At 37.1% G+C, this 16,754-nt stretch overlaps 1 protein-coding gene across 1 annotated transcript in view; it reads left to right on the top strand.

The window, feature by feature from the left end:
• The window catches only part of ITPR2 (inositol 1,4,5-trisphosphate receptor type 2), a 509,412-nt gene that overhangs the window by 240,622 nt on the left and 252,036 nt on the right, over nt 1–16,754 (top strand). Inside the window, exons 31-32 of the mRNA XM_032159871.2 lie at nt 1,808–2,059; nt 3,345–3,470. Of these exons, the coding sequence (XP_032015762.1) occupies nt 1,808–2,059; nt 3,345–3,470 (378 nt within the window). The remainder of the gene's footprint in view (nt 1–1,807; nt 2,060–3,344; nt 3,471–16,754) is intronic.

Here is a 16,754-nt window from a genome sequence, read left to right as displayed (position 1 = left end):
CTTTTTGACCTATAATGAATTTGTGTATTTTAAATAATGGGTAAAATCCTATGAAATGTTATCGATTGTTTGGAATGAAAGTGACAAAATTTTATATTTTTAAGTTTCCAATGATATAAGAAAGAAAGATTAAACTGTGCTTTTCCAGTGCCTTTATTGCTCTGTTTCTGAAATATAGAATGGGTGTTCTCTGCTGCTATTTGCAGAAAGCTTTGAAGAGAATCAAACTAAGTAATACAAACTACCCAACAGTGATTTTTTTTACAACATGCGGAAACTTACTATTTAGAGTAAGTTATAAATTTCAGCAAATGAATAGATGAAGGTACTTCATTTCTTTATTTGCCTTTTTCATGTTTATGTTTGACATTGAGTGATATTTATGTAATGAGTAAGTTACTAGGAAGCAAGTATGATACATTGGAGAAGTAGCAGCTTAAAGAGCCCGTTGATTAAATCACCGCTCTGTGACCAAATGGTTCTCTAGTGGCCCATATGGGTTAAGGGAGCTTCCACCCATGGCTACCAAACAGTTACATGGTAGATTTTTATTGGTTTCTGGGCATTTTCATTATGATATACCTTAAATTTGGGAATGGAGGAGATTTCCATAATGATTCAAGGAGTCCCTCCTGCTACTTAGAAATCTTAAATTTAGCTTAAAGCCTTGAATTTTTAAATGTAAATTATTGTTATTAAACATTTTAAGGAACATTTTAAGCTTGGAAAATGCACCTTTTTCTTATCTGCATTTGCCTTCACATTAGCCCTTCATTGTCTGGAAATGTGAGAACTAAAGGATTTTGTGTTATGATCAGCAAGGAAAGAATTATAATGGGGAAGCAGCAACAGTGAAACCATCCCTATAATACTGTTGGGTGAAGTGTTTCTGTGCACGAAGAAGTATTTGTAATATTATGTTAATATATAATACATACTTTTGATACACATACATTCTCTTTCAACAACACTTTCAAAGTAAGCCAACTAATTGGCTTATAGATTTAAATATGTTGTCACTTTAAATATAATACACAGAGAAAAAAATTGTATGTCCTTAGTTACCCACCAACATATCTCACACTGGGGTTAGAAAATTGGTACTGATAATAGACAGTAAGATATTATGGAGCTTGAGCAACAAAACTGCCACCTGATGGAATTTGCTACTAAAATTACATAAACAAAATGTGAAGGAAAATTTATGTCCTAAAAGCCCCTACCTATTCATATCTTTGTTTCTCTCGGTTTTTTGGTCTTAGTTTTCTACTTATTTCTCTTATCTCTGCTTTTACCTTCATTCTCTACTGATGCCTTCTTATGACACACGGAATTTTGTAGACTTTTGTAGACTTTTGTAGAGCTGTAAGTAGCTCAATGTACTTGCTTACTTATGTAGTCACTATGGCAATGGGTGAGGATATTTTACTCTGCTTTAGTAAAATTACGAGATTTCTTGTACTTTGGCCATGGAGTCTCCCAAAAAAAAGTAGAGGAAAATAACTTTATTTTTTTACAGGTTTAATTTCAGTGTGATGAACAATTTACTATCATCCCTGTTGTTTCATTCTTGCCCCATCTGCTGCTTCCACATCGCCCCCAACTGGTTTTGATAGCGTTCATAGCTGGTTCCTTGGCATGAGACCATAATCTTGTCACCACCCTCCCCAAGCATAGCTCTGCCTTTGCCATATTATATATGTTTTTACAAAGAGATACACGTGTTTCCAGATATATCAAGCCTTTGGAAATAACTGCAAGGATGAATGTTTGGACTGCTACATAGGCTGTCTTATTATCATTTCAGTTGATAAATGGGGGTGAAGACGTGCTGATATTTTACAATGATAGAGCATCATTTCCAATCCTTCTCCATATGATGTGTTCAGAGAGAGACCGAGGGGATGAGAGTGGCCCCTTAGCCTACCACATCACCCTGGTGGAGTTGCTGGCAGCATGCACAGAGGGGAAAAATGTCTACACTGAAATCAAGTGTAATTCCCTTCTCCCGCTGGACGACATAGTGAGGGTGGTGACCCATGATGACTGCATCCCTGAGGTAAACCTGGCAAAAGCTTAGCAGCTCTAATAGAATTGTTATTAATTTTTAAAGTTTATCTAGGTGCCAGAAGTCCCCCATACTAATATTTATGATGAGATCATATATTTAGTTAGGGAATTGTATTTAACTATACAATTTGGAAAATGTAAAAGAGCGTCAAAGGTCTACTTTTTAATAAGAAGGTCTATAAGAAGTTCTGCAAGATGATAAACTTCTTTTTTTTTTTGAGACAATGTTTTGCTCTGTTGCCCAGGCTGGAGTACGATGGCAAGATCTCGACTCACTGCAACCTCCACCTCTTGGGTTCAAGCGATTCTCCTGCCTCACCCTCCCGAGTGGCTGGGATTACAGGCATGTGCCACCATGCCCAGCTATTTTTGTATTTTTAGTAGAAATGGGGTTTCACCATGTTGGCCAGGCTGGTCTTGAACTCCTGACCTCAGGTGATTCACCTGCCTCGGCCTCCCAAAGTGTTGGATTTACAGGCGTGAGCCACCGCAGCCAGCCTGTGAGAAACTTTTAAGAACTATAGCCACTGCTAGTTTAGTGGAAGCTACTGGACAGCTCTCTTAAATTCTAAACATGGGCATATGATCAAACTGAAAGGTTTACTTGAACCTTTAGTAGGTACTTGAGCATAAAACAGGTGCTTCAAAAGTGATTCATAACCACTGATTGGAGAGGCTAGGATAGTGCTGCAGGACCACATAAAAGACTCTGCAGGTTTACCTGGCTTTATGGAATAGATGCATTCTTGAAAATATGCATGCACAGTTTGCTTTATTCCCACATCATTTACCCTCTGTCCTAGTTTGGCTCTGATGACAGAAAAAGTCTCAGTAGCAGCTGGTTGCCTGCCAATAGGTTTCTATTAATGAGGCATCCAGGAATGTACATTGCAATAATGTCTTTCTTTTCTACTGTTGGGAGGGGATTGGAGGGGAGGGAAGGAGAGGGGAAGAAGAAAGAAAGGGAAAGGGAGAGGAAGGAGAGGTTACTTTTGACTCCTTGTATCTCAAATACCGTAGGCTTGTTTTGCATAAAGTTATTTCTCACAGCAATGGTTGGGCCCAGGGGGATGGAGTGCTAGGCCCCATGTTTTCACCCCTAGGTCAGTGGACTCTTAGCAAAAGAAGAGAAATGGGAATACTTTCTGGATAGACAAAACTGTGCTATGATCTACCATAAAAACTAACAGATTTGATGTTAACCTTTCATAATTGATATTTGAAAGCCATCAATAAAGAAAACTAACTTTCTTTTGTATTTGAAACTTGCACAGGTTAAAATTGCTTATGTGAACTTTGTTAATCACTGTTATGTTGACACTGAAGTGGAAATGAAAGAAATCTATACAAGTAACCACATTTGGAAATTATTTGAGAACTTCTTGGTGGATATGGCAAGGGTAAGTTAGATTTTGACTACTGAAGGGTGTCAATAGATATTTCGACTAAATAGTATTAAACATCTGGATGAAAACTTGCAGTTAAATTCACTACCTTTTGATTTGATGCATTCATTCATAAAGTTGTGAATAAATTTCAGAAGATTGTGAATGAGATTTAATGAATTAATAAATACACAAAATACTTAGTGCATTGTAGATAACAATAGGTATTCATTTTTACCTTTATGAGTGACTGTATTTGTCTGTTATTAAATGGAATCTTAGTGGCCTTCTTATATTGGTTAGAGAAGATATTTGGCAGAGGTCCATTTGCATTTAATCTCTTATTCTAAGTGCAATTACAAAGCACAGATCAAGAGACCTAAAGAGGTCTTGACTACTGATTTCAGGCAGATAGGTACTTGACCAGCCAACTGAGGACTTAGCCTTGCTCACTGTTGCCTACTCAAAATCTTCTTTGGAAGTGTACTCCAGTAATTTAATCATCTGGCATTTTTCACTCATATCCACCAAATTATATTCTGCTCGTTATTGTTTGTTTTGTTGGGGGCTGTTGGGGAGGACGTGTGGAGCTGGTTGGCATTTTCTGGATACTGCCTGGCATATGTTTTTGCTCTGTTAATATTGAGTAAATGAATGAATGAAGAAATACAAGAAAGAAGGAATCTCTTTGATGGACAAAATTTTCTTTAGCACATCTTAGCCTTTTTGTTTTTTTTTGCATACTGAATTATCATAGCAGCCACGGTCTAAAAAAATATCTAATTTTCTCTTTAAAGTTATGGGACTTGATGTTCAAATAAGGTTTCACTAAAGAAGACGGTATTCAGATAACTCCTTAGACCTATTATGAATGATGGTGGCCGGACTCAGCCCCTTTGGCCTTCCAACATTCCTGAGCGCTGGTAGCTTTGTATAGGCCTTATATAGATGTATTTGGAGGAGAAAGATTAGTGAAGTCCATATTTTCATTATCTCAATTACAAGAACAGATGCTATTATCTGTTATCTCACTGCCTCTCTATACCTTTTTCTGAAAGGAGGGATGACAAAGTAAATCCTTGTCATCCCTCCTTTCACTGCCTGTAGACTCAGACATGTGAGAGCACCCTTGGATAATACAATGAATCATGTGTTATTCCAGACCATGGATTCTTTTTATTTAGCCAGGGTTTCCAAGTGAAATGTGCTTAGTTTACCTTTGGTGTGGTATAGTGTGGTGAGTAAGGTAGTTCTTGTTTTACTTCATTTCCATACAGCTAAAAGCTACTTATTGCCTATCTCAGGTAAATATGCACCTGTAAAGAAATTGTCCTGTTTTATGCAGCATTTAACGTAGTACTCTTATGTGTCCCCATTGACCTTGTGAAAACCTTAATTCTGACCAGCTGTAGTATCTCCAGAGACCTTGAAGTAAGGAGTGACTTCCATGCCAATGACTAAGCTTTAAAACTGCACGTGCAGGAGGATATTAAAGAGATTATAGACTGGATTGCGGGGTTGCACAGTGCTACTGACCAAAGATAAGCTTGAAACAGATCAAGGTCACATTATGGGCAGCATGAACTATAAAGCTGAAACGATTTTTATTTTTTAAGCCAAAGAAAGCCAATGATAACTTCCATTGATTATGCCACCTGGGAAATACTGTTTTCACTGATGTATGTGCCAGGCAAAGGTGTACAGATTTACATTCTTTTTTTGAAAAAAAAAAAAACAAAAACACATATAGCAACAATTTTAACTATTGCTTAATTGGATAATTAATGTTATTTATTATATTAAAGCTCTAGGGGAATTTCAATATCTTCTTGATCTATTTATTCTTAATGTCTAACCACAATAACTTAGCTATACTCTAAAAGGGTTTTTAAAAATATTTCCCTCTTGTTTATATTTTAAAACAGTAGCTCTCTAATCCCTTCACCAGGGTTGACAGGAATCACCTTTCCTTTTTCAGGGAAGGAAATAGAAACCTGACTTTTTCATATCTGGGATTTCTGTCTCTCCCCATGAAGAAAGATCAGAGTCACCACAAACTTTCAAATTCAAGTTATAAAACTAAGTGTGGTTAAATGAGTAGAATGTGGCCTTCTAGGTAAATTTTCAGTTCAGTTGAGCAGTTTTTAAGCTTTAGTGAGCATCAGGCTTAGCTGGAGGGCTTGGTAAAATGCAGATTGCTGGGCCTTGTCCCCAGAGTTTCTGATCTCCATACATGAGAGACTTTGCATTTTTAACAAATTCCTAGGTGATGCTGCAGATGCTGGTCCAGGGACCACATTTTGAGAATCACTGTAGTAGATAGAGGATAGTAGCTAAGAGTAGGGATTTCAAAAGATTTAGCCAGACCAGGGTTCAAGTCTAGACTGTGCCTCTCAGTAACTCAGTTTATCTTGGGCAAAGTTCTTAACCCCTCTGGGCCCTGCGTTTCCTGATTTGTAAAATGAATACAATAAATTCCCATTCCCCATAGGGTTAGTGGGAGAATCCAATGAAATAATGTGTATAAAATTCTTAGCACGTATTAGCATCAGTAAGAGAGTTGGTAACATCATTCATATCATTGTATCCAGAGGACCATTCAGCATAGGCAAACACTAGAAATTATGTCCATAAAGCTGGACATCCACAACAGTAGTTGACATGAATAGTCACGTATGAGATAAACCAAATCCAGATGTTCCAACAAAGTTATGAAATCCTGGAAGAACTGATTTATATCCATGAGAAATGATGAAGGTAATCTGGAGGAAAGGAATTTGGTAAGTTGAACCTAAAGAATCATAGCATCTTAGGGTGGTAAGAGACTAGTAGTCAAATTTATATCCAGTTCATAGTCTTCAGCACTTACTCAAATACCTGATTAACAATGATCTTACTACTTTTTTCTTTTTCTTTTTAATTTTTGTGGATAAATAGTAGCTGTATATATTTATGAGGTACAGGAGATATTTTGATACAGCCATATGATGTGTAATGAACACATCAAGGTAAATGGGATATCCATCACCTGAAGCATTTATCCTTTCTTTCTGTTACAAACAATCCAATTATATTTCTTTAGTTATTTTAAAATGTACAAGAAATTATTGTTGACTGTAGTCACTCTGTTGTGCTATCAAATATTAGATTTTATTCATTGTTTTCAACTGTATATTTGTACCCATTAACATCCCCACTTCCCCTCTGCCCCACTACCCTTCCTAGCCTCTAGTAACCATCCTTTTATTCTCTGTCTCCATGAATTTAGTTGTTGCAATTTTTTTGGTGTCCACAAATAAATGAGAACATGCAAAATTTGTCTTTGTGTGCCTGGCTTATTACTTAACATAATGACCTCCAGTTCCGTCTATGTTGTTGCAGATGACTGGATCTCATTCCTTTTTACTGGCTGAATAGTACTCTGTTGTGTATATGTACCACATTTTCTTTATCCATTCATCTGTTGATGAGCACTTAGGTTGCTTCCAAATTTTGGCTATTGTGAACTGTGCTGCAACAAACATGGGAGTGCAGATATCTCTTCAATGTACAATTTCCTTTCTTGTGGGAATATATCCAGAAGTGAGAATATGGTAGCTCTATTTTTAGTTGTTGCTTTTTTTTTTTAAGATGGAGTCTGGGGCCGGGCACAGTGGCTCACGCTTGTAATCCCAGCACTTTGGGAGGCCGAGGCGGGCGGATCACGAGGTCAGGAGATCGAGACCACGGTGAAACCCCGTCTCTACTAAAAATACAAAAAATTAGCCGGGCGTGGTGGCGGGCGCTGTAGTCCCAGCTACTCGGAGAGGCTGAGGCAGGAGAATGGCGTGAACCCGGGAGGCGGAGCTTGCAGTGAGCCGAGATTGCACCACTGCACTCCAGCCTGGGCGACAGAGCGAGACTCCATCTCAAGAAAAAAAAAAAAAAAAAAGATGGAGTCTGGTTCTGTCACCCAAACTGGAGTACAGTGGTGTGATCTCAGCTCACTGCAACCTCTGCCTCCGGGGTTCAACCATCTCCTGCCTCAGCGTCTCGAGTAGCTGGGACTACAGGCATGCACCACCATGCCTGGCTAATTTTTGTACTTTTTTTTTTTAGTAGAGATGGGGTTTCACCATGTTGGCCAGGCTGGTCTTGAACTCCTGACCTCAAGTGATCCACCCATCTTGGCCTCCCAAAGTACTGGGATTACAGGCATGAGCCTCTGCACCCGGCTATTTTTAGTTTTTTGAGGAACCTCCAAAATGTTCTCCCTAGTGATTGTACAAATTTACATTCCCACTAATGTGTACGAGGGTTTCCATTTCTCCACATGCTCTCCAGCATTTGTTATTGCCTGTCTTTTGGATAAAAGCCACTTTAACTGGGGTGAGATGATATCTCATTGTAGTTTCGATTTGCGTTTCTCTTGTGATCAATGATGCTGAGCACCTTTTCATATACCTGTTTGCCATTTGTATGTCTTCTTTTGAGAAATGTCTATTCAGATCTTTTGCCCATTTTTAAATCGGATTATTCTATTTTTCCTGTAGAGTTGTTCGAGGTCCTTATAGATTCTAGTTATTAATCGCTTGTCAGATGGACAGTTTGCAAATATTTTCTCCCATTCTGTGGATTATCTCTTCACTTTGTTGATTTGCTGCACAAAAGGCTTTTTCTTTTTTTTTTTGAGATGCAGTCTCACTCTGTCACCCAGGCTGGAGTGCAGAGGTGCTATCTCAGGTCACTGCAACACCTGCCTCCTGGGTTCCAGTGATTCTCCTGCTTCAGCCTCCCGAGTAGCTGGGAATATAGGCACCCACCACCACTCCCAGCTAATTTTTGTATTTTTAGTAGAGATGGAGTTTTACCATGTTGGCCAGGCTGGTCTTGAACTCCTGACCTCAAGTGATCTGCCCACCTAGGCCTCACAAAGTGCTGGGATTACAGGCATGAGCTACTGTGCCCGACCTGAAGCCTTTTAACTTAATGTCACCCCATTTGTCCGTTTTTGCTTTGGTTGCCTGTGCTTGTTGGGTGTTACTCTAGAAATTTTTGCCTAGACCAATGTCCTGGACAGTTTCCCTGATGTTTTCTTGTAGTAGTTTCAAGGTTTGAGATCTTAGATTTAAGTCTTTAATCCATTTTGATTTGATTTTTGTATATCATGAGAGATAGGGATATAGTTTCATTTCTTCTGCTTATGAATATTCAGTTTTCCTACCACTATTTATTGAAGAGACTGTCTTTTTCCCAGTGTATGTTTTTGGCACCTTTGTGGAAAATGAATTCATTGTAGGTATGTGGATTTGTTTCTGAGTCTTCTTTTCTGTTCCGTTGGTCTATGTGTCTTTTTATGCCAGAACCTTGCTGTCAAATTTTTCCTTATTATGTTTTTTGCCTAGTTATTTTTTCTTCAGCAACACAAAATAATTCAGTTAAAGATGTGTTTACTATAAACACCTCCTCACTATTCTTGCTAGCGACCTATTTTGAAATGATAAAATTATATAACTTGAAGAAAATGAAGATCATCTTAGTTGGTCTCATAGTTTTGCCTGTGGCTTCTACAGAGAGAATTTTCTGGGTGACTCTCTTAGCTAGATGTAGAGTGGGAGGGCTGCTGTAGCATCATTCAGTGCTTTTCCCCAACAGCTGGTCAGATATCTTACGATAGCCTTCATGTCTCCCATCATTTTCTCCATGTCTTTCAGTTATTCCTCTTCTGATATAGTTTCTGGGATTCTAGTTTCAACATACTTTTGAGATCCCTCTAGTTTCTGTGTTTTGTTGAAAGGTATGACATTCAGGATGGAACCCAGTACTTCAGGTAGCAGATGACCCAGCACAGTTTATTTTAGTGGACATCTGGAGAAATGTCTACGTGTGTGTATATATACGTATATATATATACACACATATGTATACGTATATATACACATATATATACATATATACACATATGTATACGTATACACATATATATACCTATATATACACATATACATATATATACACATATATATACCTATATATACACATATACATATATATACACATATATATACCTATATATACACATATACGTATATATACACATATATATACCTATATATACACATATACGTATATATACACATATATATACATATATATACATATACATATATATACACATATATATACATATATATACATATACATATATATATTTTTTGAAACAGAGTTTTGCTCTTTCACTCAGGCTGGAGTGCAGTGGGGCGATCTCAGCTCACTGAAACCTCTGTCTTCCAGTTTCAAGTGATTCTCCTGCCTCAGCCTCCCGAGTAGCTGGGATTATAGGCGCCCGCCACCAGGCCCGACTAATTTTTCTATTTTTAGTCGAGACAGGGTTTCACCATGTTGGCCACCCTGGTCTCGAACCCCTGACCTCATGATCTGCCTGCCTCGGCCTCCCAAAGTGCTGGGATTCCAGGTGTGAGCCACTGCGCCTGACCTGACAACAATATTTTTTAAAATGCAAACGAAATTACTAATAGTGATGAAATTGTCACTCATACCACCTTCCATCATTCTTCTCTTGTTTTTCTGGAGTCAGCACTACCAGGGTCTTTTTGTCTGTCCTTGAGTAAAGCTGTCTAAAGTCACCTTTTTTAGTATTTTTTCATTGTCCTATTGGCATTTCCTTGTCTCTTATCTTGTTAGGACCCATACAAGAAAATCTTTCCCAAAAGATTATTTTTAATAAACTGGTGCTAGATTGTTTCACATTCTTATTCCATTCTAATATCCTGACAGAGACAGTATCCATGTCCTGTAAGCACACCAGATCTAGGCAGGCAGCGATGCTATTAGACCCATGGAAAGTTGTTACACTGTCTTTCAAAGCATTTAATGACAGCCCACTTTGATCTATGTTCCAGTGCAGCTAAAACTGGTGTTTGTAGGGCAGAAAAGCTTTTCTTTGGCTTTATAACCGATTGTTGTTGATAGTCAGGGGATTTGAGTCATTATTAGAAGGCACATAAAGAGGGTAGACTATGATCAATGTTAGCCTCAGACTATATTTTTTCTTTGAAGATGTTTCCAATTTTGCTATCAATGTCAGGATCCTATAAGGACCAACAGTACCTAAGTGATGTACTGGCAGAATGAAATTAGACCAAGAAATAATTTAGGAGGCTCACCTACCTCTCTGTCATGTCAGTATCCTATCAGTTACTGGTTAACAAGACAAACTTGTGTATTTCACTTTCAGGTAGACAACGTGAGCCATTTTTTTGATATAATTGGTTTTATTATTCTACAACTTTGTTAACAACTCTTATATTGAGTCAAGTTTTTACTTAAAATTTTTGCTCCCTTAACTTACCAAATAAATATGTAAGAGGTTGGAGTACAGATATAATTTATATGCACATTGAAACACACTTTCCTAGTTCTTTAATTTGGTGATATTAAGTCAATTTAAAAAAATAATTTTCTTGAATTTCTTAAGTTGAATGAGCTATTAAAAAATCTCATTTGAAAGGGCTCATTTTATATGGTCTTTTAACTAACATTTCGGGAAGTGAAGAAATATAAACTATTCTATAACTTATACAAGGCTTATACAAGGCTTCTTCCCTTGGACCCCAGGATGTCAATCTCACTCTATTTGCCACCCACCACACTGTCCACTCCTCAGTCTCTTGTCTGTTTTCTCTGCATCTTCCCAACTTCTAAATATTGGAGTGTGCGAGACTCAGACTTTGGAATGGATCCCTTCTCTGTCTATAGTCACTGTTGGCTAATCTCATTTACTCTCATAACTTTCTATGCTTCTCCTGATGTCTAGTTTCACATACTCAGCTGTCTACATGACACCTCCACTTGGCTGTCTAACCTCAAACTCTTTATTCATTCCCATGCCTCACTCTAAAATAACCCCTTTTCAAGACCGTAGCATCTCTATAAATGGCAATTCTATTACTCACTCTAGGCATTCAGGCAAACCATTGTGGTGCCATCTGTAAATCTTATTTTCTTCTACCCAAAATCCAGTCCTTCCACAAATTCTGCAAGTTCTAACCATAAAATATTCCAAATTTGACTACTCCTGAACACTCCCATCACAACTACCCTACCGCAAGGTACCATTCTCTCTCATTTGGATGATTTCAATAGCTTCATAACCTGTTTCCAAGCTTCTGCTCTTGTCCCTCTCTCCATCTGTTCTTTATCTAGCAGCCATCATGATTGAAGGAGGCGGAAGAGGAGGTGGAGGAGATGGAGGAGAAAGGGGTGAAGGGGAAAGAGAGGGAGAAGAAAAAGGAGAAGATGATCACCACTCCTCTGCTCAGATTCCTCCAGTGACTTCCTGTCTTGCTCAGAGTATAACCCCTGTGTGACTTAGCCTCCACCCTATGACCACCCTTCTTCCCCTTGTCCTCTTATTCTCCTCCTAGCTAGCTCTCTGTTCCATGCTGTGGCCTCCTTGCTGCTCCTCAGGTATGCCAAATGCATTCCTATCTCAGCAACTGTACATTTTCCAGGGATGCTGGACTCCCCTGTATCTGCGTAACTTCTTCCTTTTCTTTTAGGTTCTTCCTTCAAACTCACTCCTTCAGAGAGGGCTTTGCCAACCACCCTATATAAAATAACAGCCTCTTTTCTTTATCCTTCTTACACTTGCTTCATTTTTCTCCATAGAATTTATTACCACCTGACATTTACATATATATATGTGTATATATATATATATATATATATTTGTATTTGTTTCAGTAGGAACAAATGAAAAACAGGAGTTTTATCTGTGTTCACTGCTGCATACCTGATCTAGAACAATGTCTCACACATAATAGATACTCAGTAAATATTTGTGAAATAAATAAATCAGTCATATGAAGCTAAAAATATTTAAAAAGTGGATTTGAAAACAAAGAAAATGTGGTCTGAGCATAGAATTAAGTAGGCAAATCAATAGAATGAAATGAATAGCCAGAATAGACTTTTGCATATATAATATATTAATATATAATAAAGAAATTATCACCTGTTGAAAAGGATTGGATATTTCCAGGGATTGGTGAACTTTTTCTGTAAACAGCAAAATAGTAGATATTTCAACTTTGTCGACTCCTATTGCCACTATTATGACAATTACTATAGAGAAAGGTGTCCTAGGCAATACAGACATGAATGGATCTGGCTAGATTTGATGCATGTGCTGTACTTTGCCCACCCTTGGATTATTAGTAATAGAAACTCCATTAGAATAGTGGTTTTTATATATTTTGTTTACTGATGGATCTCAAGTATGTAGAATATTCTTGGCATGGAATGGACACTCAATAAAAATTGTTTATTTGAAGTAAAAATGACTGTTGATGACACTGGCTATTTAGGGTGAAATGAACTCACATAATAGCAATAATTGAAATGGATTTCATAGCTAAATAGAAAAAAACCTGAACCAGTAAAAATGGATGGAAATGTAGATAATATTTATCTGTCTTTAGATGAAAGCAGTAGATGAAATTAGCTAAGGAAAATCATAGCCATTTCATTGTTTGAAAATTTAATACTTAAGTACATAAAAACATCATAAATAAAAATGAAAAATATCCTCACACTTGTAAACCCAGTGTTTTGGGAGGCCCAGTTCAGGGATTGCTTAAGGCCAGGAGCTCGAGACCCAGCCTGGGCAACATAGAGGGAGCCTGTCTCTACAAAAAAATAAGCTAGGCATGGTGGTATATGCCTGTAGTCCCAGCTACTAGGGACGCTGAGGGAGGAGGATCCCCTGAACCCAGGAGTTTGAGGCTTTAGTGAGCCGAGATCATGCCCCTGCACTCCAGCCTGGGCAACAGAGCGAGACCCTGTCTCTGAAAATAAATGAATAAATAAAATAAAACACATCAAAATGTAAATAGCTATGATACAGTTTTAAAAAGGGTAATAACCATCACATGAAGAACTTATATATATTTATAAGAAAAACTCTTAACAATTTAATAAGAAAATGGGAAAAACCAAGCATTCATGATTTATAGAACAGGAAATACAAGTAGTTAATAAACCTCTGAAAAATGTTCAAATATTAATAATTTTTAAAATAACACAAAAAAGAAATAAGATCCAATTTTCAACCATCTAAGCTGCAAGCTTGGAAAGATAATATTAAATGTCGGTGATGGTTCAAGGTATGTATTTGCATATCCTGCTGATGAGAGTATAATTTCATGCAGTCTTTCTAGAAAGCGTTTAGAAAAACCCTTCATACTTTTCTAATATGTCAAGTAATTTACCCTCCAAAAATCTGTCCTTGGGAAATAATTAGAAATTCTATAAAGGGTCGGGTGCAGTGGCTCAGACCTGTAATCCCAGTACTTTGGGAGTCTGAGGCAGCTAGATTGCTTGAGCCCAGGAGTTCGAGACCAGTCTGGGAAACATGGCGAAACCCCATCTCTACAAAAAATACAAAAATTAGCCAGGTGTTGTGGCATGCACCTGTACTCCCTGCTACTTGGGAGGCTGAGGTAGGAGGATCCCTTAAACCTGGGAGGCAGAGGTTGCAATGAGCTGATTGCACCACTGCACTCCAACCTGGGTGACAGAGCGAGACTCCGTCCTAAAAAACAAAACAAAACAAAACAGAAACAAATGCTGTAAAGGATTTATGGTCAAAGAAGTTCAATGTACTTTTATGATAATATGATAATATATAGTAGGAAATAGCTTAAATATTTAATATTTGAGAAATGGTTAAATAAATTATGATATATCTATATGATGGATGTTAGAGTCACTGAGATTATTCTTTGAGAATTTTTAATAATATGAAATGCTTAAGCATGAAGTACAAAAGGGAAGATGTGAAACACATAATCTAGAATTGTTTCAATTATGTAAAATATATATGGCAGGACAAGAAGATTAGAAGAAAAAATTCCAACATGTTAATCAGTCTTATCTGAATTGTAGGATTATAGATAATTTTCATTTTTCCATTTTATATTTTCTGTATTTTTCAGAGTTCCTACAATTAATATGTATTGCTATTATGAAAATGTTTTCTGTTCAAAAAAAGAATTTAGAATTCTAAGAAAGCCAGTTGAGTGTATGAGCTGATGATTCACATAAAAAGGAGATATAGAAAGCAAATGCTTGGAAAAGTTTTGGCCTCAAAAGTAATAGAATGCAAATTAAAATAAATATGAGATATCACCTCAGATATTTAGAGGAACACTTTTACTGTTTTTGTAAAATACTAAAGTGATCTTAGGATTTGTATTCCTTATGATCAAAAGTATGACTGGCTCTAGAGCTGCCCTGCCCTGTAGAGTAGCCACTTGCCAACTGTGGCTATTTAAATGTAAATTTTAATTCAGATAAATTAAAAAAATGTAGAAATTCAGTTCCTCAGTTGCACTAGCCACATTTCAAATGTTCAGTATGCACCTGTGTCTAATGGCTACCATATTGGACATCACAGATATAGACGATTTCCATCATTATAGGAAGTTCTGTAGGACAGTGCTGCTCAACATATGGTAACTTATTTACCATAGATGATCATCCTTGGAAGGGTAGCAGTCACTTTTAGAGCAGAAGAGAGGAAGGACATCATATATGCAAGGGGAGAAATTCAGACACAATTGTTTCTAGAAATTTCACTTAATATCTGTTTGTTCAACAAATAATTTTAGAATATCTGTTATGGGCTGAGGTGCTGCATGTCCAGTGGTGAGCAAGACAGACTTGTTCCTGGTGTCCAGGAACATATATCCTAATGGCAGAGACAACATTTTACTTGCTCTTCCCACAGAAATGTTGATGGCTGCTTCCAACTTCAGTTCTTTGTGAAATGTTGCCTCATACAGAGATACAGCCAAGCTGTTTAAATAAACGGGAATGCTTGACCATCCCCACCCAGCCTGCTGCATTCCCTGTACCACTTGCCCTGCTTTATTTTTCTCTAGTCTGTTATTTTCTTTATTTTTACCACTTAGCATGTTATATATTTATTAATTTGTCTGTTGTGTGTCTCTCTTGATTGGGAGAAAGGGTCTAATAGAGTAGGGACGTTGTTTTGTTTGGTTCATTGTTCTAACTTCTAGTCCAATATGTAGCCTCAATTTAATAATTTGTGTCCTTATGTGATAGGCCATTAAATCTGACAAATATATAGTAAAATTCATCTGGAAGTAGAAGAAGACACATATTTCAAAAGATGGATTTTTTTTTTTTTCTTGGAAAAGACAATGATGGTCGACTTGGTTGTTTCAAGTTGTGAAACATATTTATAGATTGGGAATCATTTCATTCTGTGGAGTTAGGTTAAAATATTTTTTAAAAAAATCCATGGAGTATATTAGAGATTTGGGGAGAGATTTAGGTACTCAGTAGTGACACACTATAAGACAAACCTCAGGTAACCTAGGAATGAAGCAGGAATTAATATTTAATAAATGTTTTGAGGACAACTGAATATCTGTATGGAGAAAAATTAATCAGAATTCATAAATTAGGTCACCTTCAGCAACAATTTGCAGATATTTTAAAGAGTTAAAAACTAGAGTAAAAATGTATAGACTATTCTTTTTAAGAGGGAGCTTTTTTCTTCTTTATATTAAATATTAATAAATAGTAACGATCAAAATAAATAAGTGACTGAATGTTGAAAAGTAGTTTACACAATGAAATATAATGAAATATTCTAAATAGAATGCAAAAATACGTATGAAATGACAATTGAAAAGAGCTCATAAAAATATGTTAAAACTCATACTAAATGTACAGTCATTAGGTTTTTGGAAAATGGTTTACAGGGCTTGAATTGTTTGTGTATGACAGAAGATAGAAATGAAATGATTCCATGAAAAACGGCCAACCTTGTTAACAGCGAGGGAAATGAAAAATAACTTTTAGGTATACTTAAATTGATAAAAACAATTATAATTTACTGGTAAAGCAGTCAGTTCTAGTAGGAAATAAATGGCACAATTCAAGAAACGAGGGCAGATTTAAGAAGGGACAGGAGAGTGCTGAGGGATTTTACCACCTCTAGACCCTGAAGGCTCATGGAGCAGGCATTATTACTAGATCCTGGGGAAAGCTTGGAGACATGGAGGAAGGGCTTCAGTAGTAGCCGTATCCAGAGAACACAGAAGCCCCTGCAAGGAGAAGGAGATGGGGATGGAGGCAGAGGTAGAGTAGGTGCCTGACTTCTTTCTCTTCCGCTCTGTAATCTCCTGCAAGAGCCTTGCATTAGTTGAGTACAACCAGAGCCCCAAAGCAAAAACTATTTGGTGGTAATAAGGGAACATCTTGTGT

This window comes from Hylobates moloch, unplaced genomic scaffold (genome assembly GCF_009828535.3).
Source record: "Hylobates moloch isolate HMO894 unplaced genomic scaffold, HMol_V3 SCAFFOLD_8, whole genome shotgun sequence".
Classification (NCBI taxonomy): Eukaryota; Metazoa; Chordata; class Mammalia; order Primates; family Hylobatidae; genus Hylobates; species Hylobates moloch.
Note: the sequence above shows the minus strand (reverse complement) of the source record. Positions and strands in the feature narration are given on the sequence as shown.